Genomic DNA, 18,391 nt, shown 5'->3' with positions numbered 1-18,391 from the left:
ATTTAAATGGTACCTTTTTGGCAAGAGAATTCCAAGAGAATTCAAGTGATCTCCAAACAGAATTAGTTGAGAAACTTTGATACGCTGTACGATCAAAGCCTTTTTCTTTTGGTGATCATTATTTTTATCAGTTCTCATAAGATTCTCTCTCTTGATTATATATATGGATATTGTTAGGAAAAATTGATGTAGGTGTAAACTCTTGGGAATATTAAAAAAGGATTAACAGACTCCCTCATAAGCAGACATTTCTACTGCTGCCTTGACAAGACCCTCTTTAAACCAGCTTCTTACAAAAAGCATTCCTATAGGTGGCCAGTTCCAGTTGCAGACACTTTTTTCTGCTTCCAGAGGGTGAGAAAAGTTTGACTGTACACCATTAAATGGTGCTTTTATAAGCACAAGTGATAGAACTACTGTAAGGAACTACTTCACCACATGTTAAGTTCGCCTACATAGTACTCATACTATTATGTACTTAGGTGTCTATTTTTTTTCCTGTTTATTTTAGTCTACAGTTCAGTTTTCCTTAGAACAACACCATCGGGACCAAATGGCAATTTAACCAAGACATGTTGTGCAATTTGCAAATGTAGCTATTATTTTCAAACTCTAAAACAGTAGCTACACTATTAAATTGACGCCGGTACTACTGTTCAATCTCTATTGAAGAGTGTTTTCCACTTAATGACAGTCAAAGAAAAAAAAATGATGAGAAGAGGAGGCACCGTGGCCGAGCGGTTAGAGCGCTGGACTTGCAATTCAGAGGCCCTGAGTTCAAGCCCTGCTCTGACCACTAGCTGGATTTGTTCACAGTAGTCCCAAGTTCAAATCCTCGGCTATGCTTGTAAATAGCCAGCTGGTTTGCCTCTGGAATTATTTGTTTCAGATATTTGCTTGGCCCCACTAGCATTAGTGCTATAAATACTGCCGAGGGTAAATAACAGAATTATTTTATCTAACATGCAGAGTTGTGACACCATGGGTCCATAACTGCCCTTCTTACTGTGCTCTGGATTGGTGCTTCCCAGGGCACTGATATGGAATGCCAACATGGTGACATTATGGTAAATCAATGTTTGGATATTTAACAGTTGCAGAGTTGTGACTCTGATGTTCCACAACATCCCTGCTCGATGTGCTCTGGATTGATACTCATCATGGGCACTGATACAGAATGCCAACATGAAAACATAATGGCAACTCAACTTTTGCCTTAAGCTTGGTATTTAAAAGTTGCAGTTACAACTCAGTTGTTCCATAACTTTCGTACTTGATTTTACAAGGATTGATGCTCCCTACAGTCAAGGAGACTAAACGCCAATGTGGTGACAATAAGGCAACTCAAAGTTTGCCGAAGCTTGATTTTAACCTGTTGCAGAGTTCTAATAAATTCTGTTGTTCCACATTAAATCCCTGCTAGTTGCGCTCTGGATTGATGCTTCCTACGATCACTGACACAGAATACCACCATGGTGACAATATGGCCACTCAATGTTTGTTCAAGCTTTTTCCATCACTGGTGGTGGTGCTACAACTTCTTCTGCCACCATAAAATCCTCCTAGATGAAAAATATATTAAGCAGTTATTTAAAATAAGTTGTAGAGACTTTAAATTGCTGCAATAGGTGTGCAAATTGTCTGCAATGTGATTATTATTATTATTATCTAGAACTTGATTAATCATGGTCAATCAACTCCTATTAGTCTCCTTGTCAAGGAGTTTTGATAGAATATAGCTTAAAACTGTCTTCATTGGTTGCAAACATCTAATCATATAATACATGTGCAGTAAGTGAGAAAAAATATGATAATCCCCATGACAATACCAGTAGTCTTGAATAGGATTGTTGATGACACTAGCAATGAAGTTTTGAAAACCAGCGCAAAAGTCATTACCTTCGACTCTGATAAACACTTCTGCAGCTTCTGCACCGACATATTGACTTACACTTGTCCAATAGGCAGAGCCCACATATCAACCCATGTGTCAGCCGTGTATCAGCTGTAATGTTGGCTAATACACATACAACATATTGGCCAATACATGGTCTTTTCTTGGTCAGTATGCTGGTCAACACACGGTCAATACTGCTACCATATTCCTCATTTGCAAGCAATGCCACCTTTGTGGCAAGTGGAGTGTTTGAACAAATTACTCGCAAGGACTTAAGTTCTTTAAGAATTGCTACGCAAGATAGGCAGACATTTGCCACAGGTCAAAGTCCCTTCAAAACTGCTGCCTTGGCAACAGAAATAACAAAAAATTGAGTAGACAGCAAATAAAACTCTAGAAGAAGAAAATGCATGCTATATCAATATAGTATCAACCGAATGTTGATGGCCTGTCGAGTGATATTTCGACTGATTATCAGACACTATCAGTCGTCATATCCTTCGATATGCAAGTGAAGTGCAGACAATCTGTCGGTTGACATATCACCTTACACCCAGCTGACTCATGTTAAGGTATATTCAACAATTACTTCTTGAGCCCGAATGGGCTCTGAGTCAATAGCCCATGAGGCTATTGACTCAAACAAGGCAAACAACTAACCATATCATAGATGACTCGCACAATTAAGGAGCAACTTGGGCACCGAGCTACATCCTCCCCGTTTTCCAATTCCTCCTAAAACGATAACGACAGTGATTTTAGTGTGGTTTAAAAGATTACATTAGTTACCAATACAGGAGAAAGGGTTTAATATCAGTTCAATCTTTGTACTAAAAGCATAAGCAAGGTTTACAAAAGGTAGCCCAATATGGCTCAATCACAGACAGAGCTAATTCTGTAGTCTGCAGTCTTTTAATTCTTTTAACACAGAATCCATCAGGAAATTAGTAATATTAATTTTCAGTGGACAAAAACCTTGTACCAGAATAATTTAAAGCATATTGCATTATTTTTTACATTTTTCAAGGGACTATAGAAGAAACTAGTTGTGTGTAGTAACACAAAAGATAATTTCTTATGGGGGCCCGAGAAAATTAATGTCAAATTTCACAAAATGACTGCTTGCACGTGAAATTTTCAGAATTTTACCTGTGTTTTCACAATTCTTGTGAAATTTTACATTCACTTTCTCGGGCTCCCATAAGAAATTTTCTTTGGTGTTATTACAGATAACTAATTAAATCTCTAACCCTTGAAAATGTAAAAAAGAATACAATATTCTTTAAATTACTATGGAACAAGGTTTTTGTCCACTGAAAATTAAAATTACTCAATTTCTTGGTGGATGCAGTCTTATTAAAAGACCTTTTAATTTAAGATATAGCATTAAGAAATAGTAATTAACTTTTACCTTTGTGATCTGAAACTGATCGCCACATGGGCAAGGATAGAAATATGTCTCAGACTCCTCGTCGTATTCAAAGTCCTCGATTTCTACTTCGTCGTGGAATACGGCCATGGCTGCTCTGAAATTTTCAGTAGAAATGTTAAAGGCGCAACAGTGCTGAGCAGCCTGCCCTTATTTGAAGGGATTGGGTACCAATGAAAAAATTTGCATTAAACGTGTTTGTAGTAAGTTTGTAGTAAGTTTGCAGTAACTTTAAGGGTGGGGATGGCTGGGATGGATTTTATTCGATGGTTAAAAATTAGTCAAAATTTCTACTGTCAGCTAAGCCAAGGCCTAGGCCAAACGTCGAACTTTTCATGAGACGAACCAAACTTGGTGAGTTAAGTTCATGAAAAGTTCGATGTCTGGCTCAGTTTTCGTTTGAATGAGTGAGTTTAGATCGTCCTGACACGTTCTGTCCAATCAGTGAAAGATATTCCGGCAATTCTACATTTTTACAAAAAGGTCACTGAACTCTGCTAGTTAAAAACAGCAGAAAAACTAAGTTTCTACATTCATTTTTCTTAGAACAAAATGCAAAATTGTTACCTTTTTTCTCTATGCTTGCGGTCTGGGATAAAAGTTAATATAAGGAAAGGTACCTTTTTGTGAAAAAGAAGTCAGGTATTTTCAGCTTTCGAGTGAATGATATTCTGACGTCATTATTGTCCGCTCTTCATCCATTTCTCACTTTACCAAACGATGTTTTAAAGCGCGAAAGAGGTACCCTTTCTTCGGTTTCAAGCAATCTCATGAAAGGCGCAAAAAGATACCTTTTTTGCAGTTGGAAGTGATGTTCTCACAAGCACGAAAAAGGTTAGCCTGTGCCAGGCTCTCAGATAGTATAGCGGGAACATATTAAAACGAGCAAAGCGAAAATAAGACGTGCACGTCTTGGCATTTCTTTTTACTGAACGACTTTCCACCACTATCTCGGAGCCTGGAACAGGCTAGAAAAAGGTACCTTCAAAGTCTCCAAAAATATAAAATAGTTTTTTCTAGCCATGGGAAGCCATTTAAAATCCTACTGATTGACAGATGTCAACCGTTTGGTGCCATTTTATGAATTTTTTTAGCCTGAGTATCAGGCCTTCCTAAGGGGCTAGGGGAGAGGAGATTTTAGATGGGGGAGGGGGAGGGGGAGAAGAGAAAGGAAGGCCTGACACAACTGCCCAGCAAACCGTGTGACACATCCAAAATCTGGATGTGGCAGTGATTGGATAACACACAATACCCCCTGACGTCACCGACCGCAAGAGCGATCGGCAAGAAGCAATTGACATTTTTCATAGATGTTTTGATTTCATGTTACTGGTATGTGATACTTTTATGGACAGAGGGGACGCAGAGAGGAATTCAAAACGGGAGGGCGCTCTCAAGTTCTTTCCTGGAATAAAAATAAAATCCGAGCAAGAATTGTGTTTTCAAGGCCTCGTAGTTTAAAGGAAAGATGTACTCGGAGTATGGAAAAGCCTTCCCTGCTAGCAGAGGTCTCTCACGGCGAGGCAAAAATGAGAGAAAGGAGAGAGTCTCTCTCCTTTCTCTCATTTTTGCCTCGCCGTGAGAGACCTCTGCTGGCAGGGAAGGAAAAGCCTCATATACCAGCTTCTGCCGAAACTATGTCTGAGTATTGGTTTCAAAAGACCGGGACAAAGACGACGATATCAGTGTTTCAGATATCTAAGTTCTGATTTACAACATCCTGCCGTTAAAAGGGGATTGTTACTGTAACTGAAAATAGAGCGAGGTAGCCATGTATTGAGATAGCCGACAGCACCAATGCTTTTAAAAAGCTTGACTTTGCTTGTGGCGGTTACGATAGCGTACGTGATTGGAATTCGTTCGCTTCCTCTTCCAAAATTCTCTCACTTTTGAAATGTCTTAAGCTCAAGCGGGCGCCATCATATTTCGCCAACGGGATTGACCTTTGCTATAGGCTCTCACTTTTTTAAAACTTGTAACAGCTTTCACGAGCTCTCCGTGAAGTGGTGGAATTTGCTGCTGCTTGATAATTTCTAGGCATAGGTGTTTCACCACCGCACCTTCCTATTTATTCTTGCAGCTCCTTTCCACCGCCCGAGGATACGAGGGATAACATCAGCTTTTTAGCTGCCAGACAAGCGCCTGATGTAACTCTGTAAACAAAAGCAATTTACAATTTTCTGGGGCACGTTTATTTACGAACGAGAGCGTTGGCGATCTTACACTAACACAATTTTTAAGACATGTTATAATTCCTGTAATGTTTTACATTACAAGTATTCAAAAACTCCTCATTGGAGGTTTTAAAAAAAACGAAATCGTAGTAACACAAGCACCGGAGCTCGGCCAAACCGTTGAGTGAGATTTATTTTAGGCGAGCTTTTTGACACGTGAAGCTGACAACCCAATGACCGGAAGTGATTTTGATTGGATGGTATCGAATCATGCTGTGTCGGGGTGGAAGGCTCCGGTAAAAGCATCTGTGTCAGGCGTTTCTCTCCTTCACCTCTCTCCCTTTTTCGCTTCCATCTTTCCCCTTTTCCCCAGAAACGCCTGATACTCAGGCTAGAATTTTTTTGTTTGAATTTACCGATCCACTAGTCAAGAGATAAATATTCCCTGTTTGTTGGCCAAGTTTGAAAACGATATTGCTGAGCTTGACTTTGTAACAGTGTCAGGTCGCTCCTGGGTCGCAGTTTTAAAATCTATTCCCCGTGCTTGATCTGTGAGCCATCTTGATCAGTGTCGGAGTCAGGAAGTTGAAAGCATTGTCACTGGTTCGGTGGCTATCAATGAATGACAGGTGTCAGTTATAAGTAACCTGAAGAGAAGCCGGTCCAGGCTCTTGTGCGTTTAAAATACTTTTTTGTTTCCTCGTTTAAATGCTTTACATTAATGCTCCATTATTTCGAATAACATGCTCACCCTAAAACTGAATTCACTAAAGGGAGCGATGATGCAAAGATGATACGTATAAGTGTTATAACAACAATGTATGCTAAAAGACAATTGTCTAAACAAGGGTATTTGAATCTTTTTCATTTCGAATTTTGAGAGTTTATTTTCTATTTGAAAATTTCTAATTTTCATTTTCTCTGAAAAAAAGAGAAAAAATTTTCCGGGAAATTCTACCAAAGTTCTCGAAAAAATTGCTGGCATGCAGTACAAAAGTCTAAGAAGAAGAAAGCTGTTCAGGCTTACTTTCGTGTTTAGTTAGGGGGTGTCATAGGTGTATGGTGGCAGTTTTTACTGTTGATGGCTTTACTTCGGCCTGTAGCTCAAAAAGCACCTGAAGTTAAATTATTTAGTTTACATCATAGCAAACAAAAATAACCCCAGGACTGAAACCTCTAATAACCTTTCTGGAGTGAAAAACATCACCCCCGAAAGAAGAAAGTTATTAAAATGATCCGCTCGGAACCCGCTAGGTTTAAACTTAATGAAAAAAAAAATGCAAAATGAACACCTCTGCTTTTTGTCGTAGATCGAGGTAGATTTTTTTGTAAATTAAAATAGTTTGACTTTTCATGTAGGACTTCTTTCAGGTTAAAGTATTTGCTCCACGCTTAAAAATGCACTTGCTGACATCCACTTCTTGCATCTAGTTTTAAAGTACCAGAAGTTGTTACATTTTCAGGAGCCATGCCATCCATTGGGCTGGTGGCCAGTATTTTAGGATTTCTTCTAGTTTCTCGCTTTTGATCTTGGCTTAAAGACGCAAGTTAAATTTTTTTTACACTGCTGATTTCCCTTTTGTAGACCATTTCAATTTTAAGAGCATCACTTAGTCCCCTAAAAACAGTCTGTGCTTCGTTACGTTCACTGAAGCTCAAGAGGTGCCAACGGTTGACTTCTGTCCATTACTAGGATTTTCAATAGCTTTCTAAAAGCCTGAAAACACTATATATTAAGACTTCAAATGTACCATTTTCGCGCTTTTGAGAACATCGCTTCGAACTGCAAAAAAATAAGGTACCTTTTTGCGCCCTTTTAAGATCGCTTGAAACCGAAGAAAAGGTACCTCTTTTGAGCTTTAAAACATCGTTTGGCAAAGTGAGAAATGGATGAAGAGCGGACAATATTGACGTCAAAATATCATTCACTCGAAAGCTAAAAATACCTGAATTTTTTTTTCAAAACAAAGGTACCTTTTCTTAACTTTTGACCTAAACGACAAAAAAGGTAACAATTTTTCATTTTGTTCTACGGAAAATGAATGCAGAAACTTACTTTTCCTGCTGATTTTAACTAGCAGAGTTGGCCTCAATGTACGTAAAAAAGTAGAATTGCCGGAATCTTTCGCTGATTCTATCCGTCTACTTCAGGGCCTTCAGACGCATAGAATGTCTGAAGATTGTTTCCGGGGAAAACGTCGATCCTATCATCACATGCGACGGAACTAAAATAATGCGGGATAAAAAAAAAATGTATGATTAACACCAACAACATCAAATTTATTATTTTGAACAGATATATAATTTTTCCAATATGGGGAATAAGAATCCCTTATGGGCTTTTACAAGGTTCTTTTATTAATTATTTACTATTTGCAGCGTATTTACCATATGCAGTGTAATCTAACTATAAATGCAACTATAAATTAATTCAATTTTACTTTTTTGTTTCATTAAGTCTTGTTTTTGTCCACGTACTGCTTTCCTGTTTTGATCTTTTGTTTTTACTTGTACTTGAAGTTATGCTTAGCTTGCGAATCTACTTATTGCCATTTTCTCTAAGTCTGTAGATGAGCATTTAGACCATTTGGAGGAAGTTTTTAGAAGGTTGCGTGACGCCAATGTTAAGTTGAATCCAAAGAAATGCAGTTTCGTTAAGCAAAGAGTAGAGTATCTTGGTCACGTAGTTACGCCAGAAGGCATTAGTCCCAACCCAGACAAAGTAAGGGTGGTTCAGGAATACCCCACCCCCACAAATCTGAAGGAACTGAGAAGTTTCTTAGGCCTTGCGAATTATTACAGACGTTTTGTAAGAGGTTTTTCACATATTGCCAACCCTTTGAATGCTTTGACAAAGAAGAACGTTCCTTTTGATTGGACTGTAGCTTGTGCTGAGGCTTTTGACAAGCTTAAGCGTGCCTTAGTTTCTGCACCCATTTTGGCGTATCCTAATTTTCGGGAACCATTTTTGCTATTTGTTGATGCTAGCTCCACTGGTATTGGTTTTACCTTGGCACAAATTCAAAATGGAAAAGAAGTCGTCATTGCGTACAATGGTCGTGGTTTGAATCAGGCAGAGCAAAATTATAGTACCACAGAAAAAGAAGCTCTCGCATTAGTTGAGGGTATTAAGAAATTTCAGCCTTATTTACACAATCATAAGTTTACTGTTGTTACTGATCATAGTTCTCTTCGTTGGTTAATGAATGTTAAAGATGCTTCTGGTCGTCTTGCGAGATGGGCCTTACTTTTGCAACAATATGACTTTAATATAGTTCATCGCCCTGGTAGAATCCATGGTAATGCTGATTGTTTGTCTAGACGTCCGTATGATTCTTGTACAATGAGTTCGCTCAGTAAAGAAGGCCCTCAAACGCCTCACGCTCAAGAAATGCAAAGAAGAGATCCTGAATTAGCTGTAATGATTGATTTTCTAGAGAATGATATCCTACCTACTAACGATAAAGATGCACGCAAGATTTTACTCACAAGCGATAATTTTTATATTGGTCAAGATGGTTTGCTTTACCACATTGATTTTAATCGAAGGCGTAATGCTCGTGAATCTTTTTCTCAGCTTGTTGTCCCAGCTGCATTACGTTTTGAAATTCTCTCTAATGTACATGATCATATTGCCGGTGCTCATTTTGGGTTGAACAAAACTTTTAGTAAGCTTAAGCAAAGATACTGGTGGAAAGGTATGTTTAAAGATGTAGAACATTGGGTTAAGTCTTGCGTTGAGTGTTCAATGAGGAAGTCTCCACGAAATTCGAAAAAGGCACCTTTACTTCCGATTCCAGTTGAGGGTGCGTTTGACAGAGTGGCTGTTGATGTTTTAGGTCCTTTTCCACCTTCTAGTAAAGGCAGTAGGTATATTGTAGTTTTTAGTGATTATTTAACTCGTTGGGTTGAAGCTTTCCCAGTACCTAGTGTCGAAGCAACTGTTATTGCACGTCTTTTGATCGATGAAATTATTTCTAGACATGAGGCACCACGTGTGTTGCTCTCTGACAGGGGAACCAACTTTTTATCTAGGGTCGTTGCAGAAGTTTGTAAGATATTTCAAATTCAAAAGGTCAATACTTCTAGTTATCACCCACAGACCGATGGTCTTGTAGAAAGGTTTAATTCTACCTTGTGTCAGTCTTTGTCAATGTACGTTTCCAAAAACCAGAAAGATTGGGACGAGTTCATACCGCTTATTTTGTTTGCGCATAGGACTTCTGTTTTAGATGCAATTGGGGATTCTCCTTTTTACGTTCTTTATGGGCGAGAGCCACGCTTGCCAATTGACGTTAAGTATTTGCCTCCTGCGGCTGATGATTTGAGTACTTCGGTCCTTGACTATCGAAAACGTATTGTCGAAAAAGTCGAATTGGCTCAAAATTTAGCGAGAGAAAATTTACAACGTGCACAACAAAAAATGAAGGATTATTACGATCAAAAGACAAAAGAACCTCTTTTTGAAGTTGGACAGCGTGTTTGGGTTTATACCCCGAGGACTAGAAAAGGGTTATCCAAAAAGTTAATGCATAATTGGTTGGGTCCATACAGAATTGTTGAGAAATTGTCACCGGTTCATTTTAAGTTGCGCACGATCACCAATAAAAAAGTTGCTTTTTCGTGTCACGCAAATCGTATGAAGCCATTTGTTGATCCTAATTTGAGACCAATTGACCCTCCGCCTTTTGATGACCCTGCCGAGCCGTACATTATTGAATCTGATATTCCAAAAGATTGTTTTGAGCCAATTTCTGCTGAACCGAATCCTAAAGACACTGACTTAAATCCAGTTTGTATTGAGACGCCACAAAAACAGAAAGAGTCAAACAAGGAATTATACCGCGAAAAGACAAAGAATCGACTTCAAAATGCAAAAGAATCAACTCCGGAAGCAATTGTTATCGACAATGAAACTGTGTTTAGTGCAGAAAAAATTCTAAAACATCGAAAGAGAAATGGAAAGGTCGAGTACTTGGTGAAGTGGCTGTTCTTTCCTAGGAGCCAATCAACGTGGGAACCGGAACACCATATTTTGGATAGACGTCTCATTGATAATTATCTTCAATCACAAAAATAATTTTAGTTTTTGTACTCTGCCTTGCTGCTTGGCTTATATTTCTTTGATTTTCTCTTACCCATGAATTGAGTTCGGTATTCCACAAGATATTCTTTTCCATGAATTTATGAACGCCTTCTCTCCGTTTTTCTAGTCTATCTATAATCTTGTATGAATTGTTTACAATATCATGAATTTGATAAGTTTTTGAAGTCAGAAGTTCACCATCTGTTATTAGTCAGTTTTCCATTAGTGTCTGAAATGTTATTATAAACACAGTTATTAAGTTCTTCATTAAGCAAGTTGAGTAGTTGTTCAATAGTCAGTATCAAGTTATGCACACATGAAATTATTGCATCTAATGTCTTTTAAAATCTTTTGATCTATTGTGTTTTGTTTCTCTGGCTATTTTGATTAAGTTGTTCGTGTAATATAGTTATTATAACCTTAGACGTCGGAAATTAGATAATTAGATATATTACGTGCTTTGTAATAGTTATTTTGTAAAGTTGCTTGCATTGGTATTTCCTCATGTATACAATCACCGATTCTTCTGTTGTTCTTCGATGGCTTGTCGGTGAATGTTCGTCGCTTTTGAACTACTGAAATGGATCTGAGCATTACTCGATTGTTTGTCTCCAAGAAGTCTAAACACAATTTGATCACTCCGCATGGCATGCGCTACTCTGTTTGGTCGAGTTTGACCCCTTCTTTGTTACGGTTAAGCAGAACTGTGCTTGTTGATACTTATCACTGGTTAGTACTTTGTGTCTTCATCAGATGAGTTCGCTTCATTTGGAGCTGTGTTTCATAACATTTACAAACAAGATCCGCCTGCGTTACCCGCTACATTCAAGTTGAAATGGCGTTTGTAACAACCGTCTTGTATGCTACTACAGGATGATTTATGCTGTTAATTAATTCTCAACGTTTTCAAGTGGTTCTCTAGTCAAGTCCTTCACAAGAACACTCTCATCAATTTATTTAGCTCAAGTTTTCAAGTCTCAAGATTCAAGAACAATGAATTGAACACTGAACTATTGACATTGAACAGTTGATCTTGTTTTAATTAATATTGTGTAGTGTGATAGTTTTGTTTTGATATTTAACGCAGTTATTTCCCATTTATACAGCTATTTGGAGAAAGGTTGTCGGAAAAAGTGCACGCGACAATCCCGTAAGGTATTGTAGGTGGTTTTCAGTTTGCTGGTTTTCAAAGGAATTTTAAAGAATGACACGAGAGACCATGGACAAACGTTTGCGAGTGCTAAAGGAAAGCAACAAAAGTAGGTTAGACAGCTGCAGTGCCAGGAACAGTATATTGATCATATCCCATATTACCTTTCGGGATTGTCGCGCGCACATATTTTCCGACAACCTTTCTCAAAATAGCTGTATGTATTACGTCCTTTTGCATCGAGGACGATGCTTTTTCTAAGGAGGGAGGAATGTTGTGAAGTATTTTGAAAGTTATTTTTAAGACGGATTTATCTTAACTTTTGAGTTTAGTTTTTGTTTCATTAAGTCTTGTTTTTGTCCACGTACTGCTTTCCTGTTTTGATCTTTTGTTTTTACTTGTACTTGAAGTTATGCTTAGCTTGCGAATCTACTTATTGCCATATTAGGAATGTTACAGGTGGTCGTGTTTGTGGTGTTAGAGCTGACCTTCGTTCTTTGGTAATTATCAGCTGCGGCTGTGCGTAAGCTAATCTATTCCCTGACAATAGCAAACCCGTTGCAGTGTTAGCGATAAGAAATACAATAGAAATTCTTCCGGTCAGCTAACCCAAACACGTCCAGCTTTGGCTATTAAAACCGCTACTATACTTGAACAACGTGTTAATAGAGATGTAGGAGAAGTAGTGTAGTTGCAGAGTAAGCAGAAGTTGTAAGAAGATTAAGAAGTATAAAAGCAAGATGTAAATCAGATTCCTGGTACCTCGTCGTGTAGCGAGTGAGTTACCAGGAATCTGATTTACATCTTGCTTTTATACTTCTTAATCTTCTTACAACTTCTGCTTACTCTACAACTACACTACTTCTCCTACATCTCTATTAACACGTTGTTCAAGTATAGTAGCGGTTTTAATAGCCAAAGCTGGACGTGTTTGGGTTAGCTGACCGGGAGAGTTTCTATTGCATTTCTTATCGCTAACACTGCAACGGGTTTGCTTTTGTCAGGGAATAGATTAGCTTACGCACAGCCGCAGCTGATAATTACCAAAGAACGAAGGTCAGCTCTAACACCACAAACACGACCACCTGTAACATTCCTAATATGGCAATAAGTAGATTCGCAAGCTAAGCATAACTTCAAGTACAAGTAAAAACAAAAGATCAAAACAGGAAAGCAGTACGTGGACAAAAACAAGACTTAATGAAACAAAAACTAAACTCAAAAGTTAAGATAAATCCGTCTTAAAAATAACTTTCCAAATACTTCACAACACTGCTAAGCATTGTCTTAACACCGTTGTGTCAAAAGAGTCGTCAAAAGATACTTTTTTAATTTCTTTTTCTTTATTGTGATTTCATGTTCTTTAATTCTTCTGGTCTCTTCTTCTCTCTATGTTTTTTTTTTAAATTAAACAATTTGTCGTTAAAGGCTGTCTTTCAGAGACTTTTGACCAGAGACACTATCAGAGTTCTCTTAACACCAACTGAAAAAACCTAAATAGCTGGAAAGTTTCCCGGACTTCTCTTTCTATATTTTCTAGTTCCCGAGTCCCTACTGACTGATTATTGTGAGGAGAACTTAAAGGATGAATGCACTGATGACCAAAAGGGAAGTCAAGATGGCTGGATATTGGTTAATTAGTTTTTTGGCGTTTTAGGGACCGGATATAGCTTTGTGAGTACCCAGCATGCACTCTGTGGAGCGTGGAGCGCAATCACGATCACGTCTGAGAGTTAACCAAGTTATGATGTATAGCTCGGCAGTTCATTTATCCCCCGTAGCGTTTAATTCGTAAAAATTGAAATTGTTTTACAAAGAAACTGAAGTTGCTATTTTTATTAGGTGTTGCTGCTCTGTAAAGAAACTAAACTGAAGTGTTACAGGCTCCTTGCCTCTTGTATACCAGGGACTTCCCTTAAAAAGCTGTTGAAAATCGGAAATAGTGGGCGTTGGATTTACAAACGTGTTCCTCAATATTTCCTATAAGAACAGGCAAGAACTGATCGACTGCAAATCACGTCGAATTGATCGTGGGATAAACAACTATGGCACAGAGATGGAGAAAGTTAGCAACTGCTGGAGGACTTAAAATTCTAGACTACGTGGATGGCGAGGTTGAACCACACAAGCTAAGGGAAATCGAACCAGAGCTTTTCATAAAGTTCTTGCGAATTCCTTCCCTGAAAACCTACTCAAGTTTGACTAAAAGGCTGAAAGGTTGTCCAGCAAACTGGCTGACCGAATTTTTGCTTCTAGGCGGGCTTTCCACGCTATTCGAGGTTCTCGAGAATCTCAGTCAGAGAAGTATTGCAAAGTTTTCTGATGCATTTCTTCAACTTGAATGTGTTCGATGCATTATGGCCGTAATGAATAATGCAGCTGGATTGGAGTTTATTATAAACAACCCTTACTTAACAACTCAGCTCGTTTCAGGTAAGTGAATGATCATGACCTGTAGATCTAATATTTACTTATAAATGATTATTAACATTTTTAATTTCAAAGCTGATCCAATTAAAATTCTCTCTTGTTAAAACTGAGACCTTAAATGCTAATTTTCACCGCTATGTGTAAATAGCACTTTATCAGGCATAGTAGATTTCTAATTATGATAGCTTTCGATCAGTTAAAGGGGGTGTAACCAAAGTTTACTTAGTTTTCCAAAAACCAGAGGGAAGTGCTGATAACGAGGCCTGAGTTTATTACCGAGTTAAAAGCTGGATCAAAGACTCATGTAAAATATGAAACAAGCTATGTTTCTTTAACCACTTTTATTAGCATTTCTAATAGGTAATCAGTTACATTTTAATCGATCCTGTTATAACGTAACATGCGCACTCGTTCCTTTTAAAATTGACACAGAAAACTGGAATTGTTTCCTCTCATGAGAACTGACCACGACTCTTACATGCAAAGTTTATTGCCAAAGTATCACTTAACAGGAAAAAATGCCTTCAAAATAGACCATCTGGTCTGATCATCTTATCATCTGATCTTTGGCAAACAAGTGCCGAAAAAAGCGACTCTCCCCCCAGGCTAAGGAAAGTTATGCTCAGGTTCTAGTTTGCAAACAGAATCGCGTGCACGGCCTGTCGAGGACCTGCTGTCACAAATCAAAAAGGAGATTAATATCGATCAGATCAGATATTACGGACTGGTGAACCATGTACCGTAAATAGAGCCTTGCTGCTGACACGTCCTAACCGGTTCTTAACGTAGTGAGGATCTGAAATCCGTAGGATTTCTAACAGTTTTCTGCAAGCAGGAGTTGAAAACTAGACACTGAAAAGTCTGCGAAGTGAAATACGTGAACGCTTGCGCTGTTCAAGCGGACATAACAATTTGTTGTTTTTCCTTCTAAAATTGGCACATAAGAGCTCTTGAATCAAGATAGCAGTCGATCATTTACATTTACATATTTTTCAGACTGGGTAGCTTTTTCAGTTCTATATCGCTAGGCCTTTCGGGAGTGTTCGGCGGTGTGTTTCGGGTGTGTTCCGGTATTCCTGGTTTTAGAACATCCGCCGGTGATGGCGGATTATTACTGTCGAGAGAATAATCTCATACTTATGTTTAATGATAGAAACCCATTTTTAGACTGCAATGATAAGCATAGAAACGATGTTTCGCCGTTTTTGTCGAAACACATTCACAATCTTCTTTGTTCATGATCAACAGATTAGTAAATGAAACGAACAAGAATCTAGCTCCGGTAATCAACCAGGCACGTTCAGTGCGCGCTTCTCTGGGCAGTAATAGCAATATTTTTTTTTCAAGAAAACGGTCTGTTAAAGGGGCTTACTACCGATCAATCACGAGTAGGATCTTTACGCCACTGAGAGAGCTATCGAAAGGCCTCTGAACTCGTAAGCGAGAACGTACCTGACTAACCTACATGCACGGTGCTCGTGCACGTACAACACTCATAAGATCTCATAAAGTTAAACTGAATCGACAACTCATGAAACTGAATTCTTCCCAGACGACTTTTAGTTACTACGACTTCAAGTCATTTGATTTGGACGGTCTTGTTGTTACAAGCAAACTCTAAATATAGTGCCGGGGCTAAGTTAAAAAAGTCTTATGACTGAGGACCACACACTAGTCTCAGTTTCACGTGAAAGGCCATGCATGCCGGATGTACCGAGAAATGTATATAAGCGGTCCTAGTGGATGTCTAAACTCACAGTGAATGACTCGGTTTCAGTGCAGGGAGTTAAACTTAATTCTTTGCTTTCCTTGTATCGTTTGTGCCGAATCGACTTAGCGTTTTGTACTATTTGCGTTTTTCATTTTTTTTTTCGATTCAACCAATCAGAACACAGAAGTAATTATTTGCTTGAGTAAAACTCTTTGTCCACTTGAAGCCAACACTAGAAGAACTGATCGATGCCTAACTGGCAAACTGCTTTTAAGTATAAATAGTTCGTGTCGACATTCAGATGACTTGATGGCTGAGATCGCTCTATGAATAAACATTTTTATCAACAACACTCAGTGGATAAAGCGAAAAATGTCAGAGCTACACGGAAACCGACAGCGGAAACAAAACTTGACTGAGCACGCTTTAGAATATTCCAGCTGAATTTCAGATCCTGGTAGGCCAGATTAAGAACACTTGCCCACAACTTTGCTACACGGAAAACATCAAAAATGGCGACGTGGCGAAGAGTATCGCTGAAAGTTGGTCTAGAAATCAATGACCAAAAAGATGGCAACTTGGCGGACCTTCAAAATTTAAAGGATATCGAGCCTGAACTATTTATCAAGTTTGTTCGAATTCCGTCGCTTAAAAACTACTCGAGTTTAATTGGAAAACTTGCAAACTGCTCGAACGAATGGCTGACGGAGTTTTTGACGCTTGGTGGGTTAGCTTCGTTGTTCGATGTCCTAGCGCAGCTTGGCGAGCGTGGTTTAGCAAAGTTCTCCGATGCTTTTCTGCAACTTGAATGTGTCCGATGTATTAAGGCTGTCATGAATAATGTTACAGGATTGGAATTTATGGTTAACGATTCTTCACTAACTAGACAGCTTGCCACGGGTAAGTAAAGTTGTTTTCTTTCTTTCTGTTAATATTTGGTGTTGTTCTTGAAGAATGAAGTCAATTAACGGAGATGAGATTAGAGGGCGCAAACGGAATGAAACAATATTAGTGGAATGATTTGTTTTCTTTGTTTTTTGTTTCGAAAGGCAGATAATCGAATTTTCTTCAAAGCGAAACCTTCGTAGATTCCCCTTAGTTTGAAATTTATAAACAATTTAGTATCCTTGAATTTTAAGTCAATCGATTTGAATAAATACAAACTTGTAAGCCGCCACTTGAGAAGCGGGTGGCCTTCTTTAAAAGAGTGACCTGTCACTCAAATCAGTGAAAGAGTGACTTGAAAGGCGGAAAAGAGAGAATAACGTTCGAAATTAATTGTTGCGCGCGCGCAAGTACACTTCTTCGAGAAACAATGTGTGGCATTTTCGACATTAATGGATTCTTAACAAAGTGGTGCTTTCAAAATAGTTATTAAGAGATTGAGTCCCTTTCAACTATTCACTGAAATATCTGTAGATTTAACCCGCCAATTTTTTTTTTCTTTTGTTACCGCAGTTAACCATTTGATAGTTTTTGCGATAGTCAAACATTTTTGATAAATTAGTCCAATTAATATCAAGCCGAGAGGCAAAAAACGCAGTCGTGTAAACAAAAGATTATTAACATGCGGGTGTGGTTAGTGAACTGTATCATAAACATGCAAATACTCTTCAGCAGACCACAAGAAAAGCACAATACAACCTGATCAAACGTAACACTTAGGAAGTCGTAACATTGTTCCCGTGGTTCGCGAGAAACTTGCATCCCTTTCAACCGCAGCATCTCCGTCCATGACGTGGATCTCAAGTGGCCATGCCATGCCAGTGTCTTTGAGAATTTTACGCCCGCATTAGGCATTGACAAGCAGCCAGAAACTAAAGAAGTTCTCATTAAAATATTTGTGATAACTGTATACTTACGTTTCAAACTTGTGTACATGACAAATCATTTGATTGAAATTTTAAGGTTTTCGGCACCAATGCTAAATTTATAAATCTCTGAAAAAACCTTATTACCGCGCACAATTTTCGTGTCGTGATCCTAGCTTATTTTACCCGCTGGCCACCGCAAAAGTAGCTAAAAGTACTTTAGAGAGGGAGGAAACGAAAGGATTCTGTTAAGTTTATGATTAAGAGTGGATTCATGTGCAGCATCCGCGTATAGCTGTCGCATTTGCCCGCTGGAATTTTTTATTGTTTTTAAGCTTAATAATAATAAAAAATTCCAGCGAGAAAATGAGACACCTATAAAAAGATAAAATAGCAAAAAGTAGATTGAATTGTTTTTACTCAAGTTCTTCTCATTCGCGCTATTTCCTACACAAACCACGCTTTGATAGAATGTTGAATTAAGGTAAAAAAAAAAAAAAAACACTGCAAAAACCGTGTACGATCAATCTTGCTCAAAGTCGGATCAAAAAAGATCGTGATCAGTCAAAATAGATCAAATTGAAAACGTTACAGTCAAGAAGACTTTTGCAGGGACTGATCAAACAACGTGAAATAGAGTTTGGTTGCGACTTTTCGACTGCCCAATACCAGTCTTCATCAGGTTTATTTGAGATATCACGAA

General features: G+C 38.3%; 3 protein-coding genes across 3 annotated transcripts in view; 2 read left to right on the top strand and 1 right to left on the bottom strand.

The window, feature by feature from the left end:
• Window positions 1–997: 997 nt before the first annotated feature.
• Window positions 998–3,428, bottom strand: LOC140948771 (diphthamide biosynthesis protein 3-like). Its single transcript, XM_073398038.1, has 3 exons — window positions 3,309–3,428; window positions 2,558–2,632; window positions 998–1,562 (listed from the first exon to the last, which is right to left on the bottom strand). Exons 1-3 carry the CDS (start codon window positions 3,414–3,416, stop codon window positions 1,503–1,505), a joined length of 243 nt encoding a protein of 80 aa, XP_073254139.1. The 5' UTR covers window positions 3,417–3,428; the 3' UTR covers window positions 998–1,502.
• Window positions 3,429–13,781: 10,353 nt separating this feature from the next.
• Window positions 13,782–15,419, top strand: LOC140949185 (inverted formin-2-like). Its single transcript, XM_073398413.1, has 2 exons — window positions 13,782–14,169; window positions 15,415–15,419. The coding sequence occupies exons 1-2, from the start codon at window positions 13,782–13,784 to the stop codon at window positions 15,417–15,419; spliced, it is 393 nt and encodes a 130-aa protein (XP_073254514.1).
• An 878-nt stretch (window positions 15,420–16,297) lies between these two features.
• LOC140949184 (inverted formin-2-like) overlaps window positions 16,298–18,391 on the top strand; it is a 31,500-nt gene continuing 29,406 nt past the window's right edge. The window contains exon 1 of the mRNA XM_073398412.1: window positions 16,298–16,777. Within this exon, the coding sequence (XP_073254513.1) occupies window positions 16,390–16,777 (388 nt within the window). The 5' untranslated portion in view covers window positions 16,298–16,389. The remainder of the gene's footprint in view (window positions 16,778–18,391) is intronic.

The sequence above is a fragment of the Porites lutea genome, chromosome 9, assembly GCF_958299795.1.
Source record: "Porites lutea chromosome 9, jaPorLute2.1, whole genome shotgun sequence".
Taxonomy (NCBI): Eukaryota; Metazoa; Cnidaria; class Anthozoa; order Scleractinia; family Poritidae; genus Porites; species Porites lutea.
Note: the sequence above shows the minus strand (reverse complement) of the source record. Positions and strands in the feature narration are given on the sequence as shown.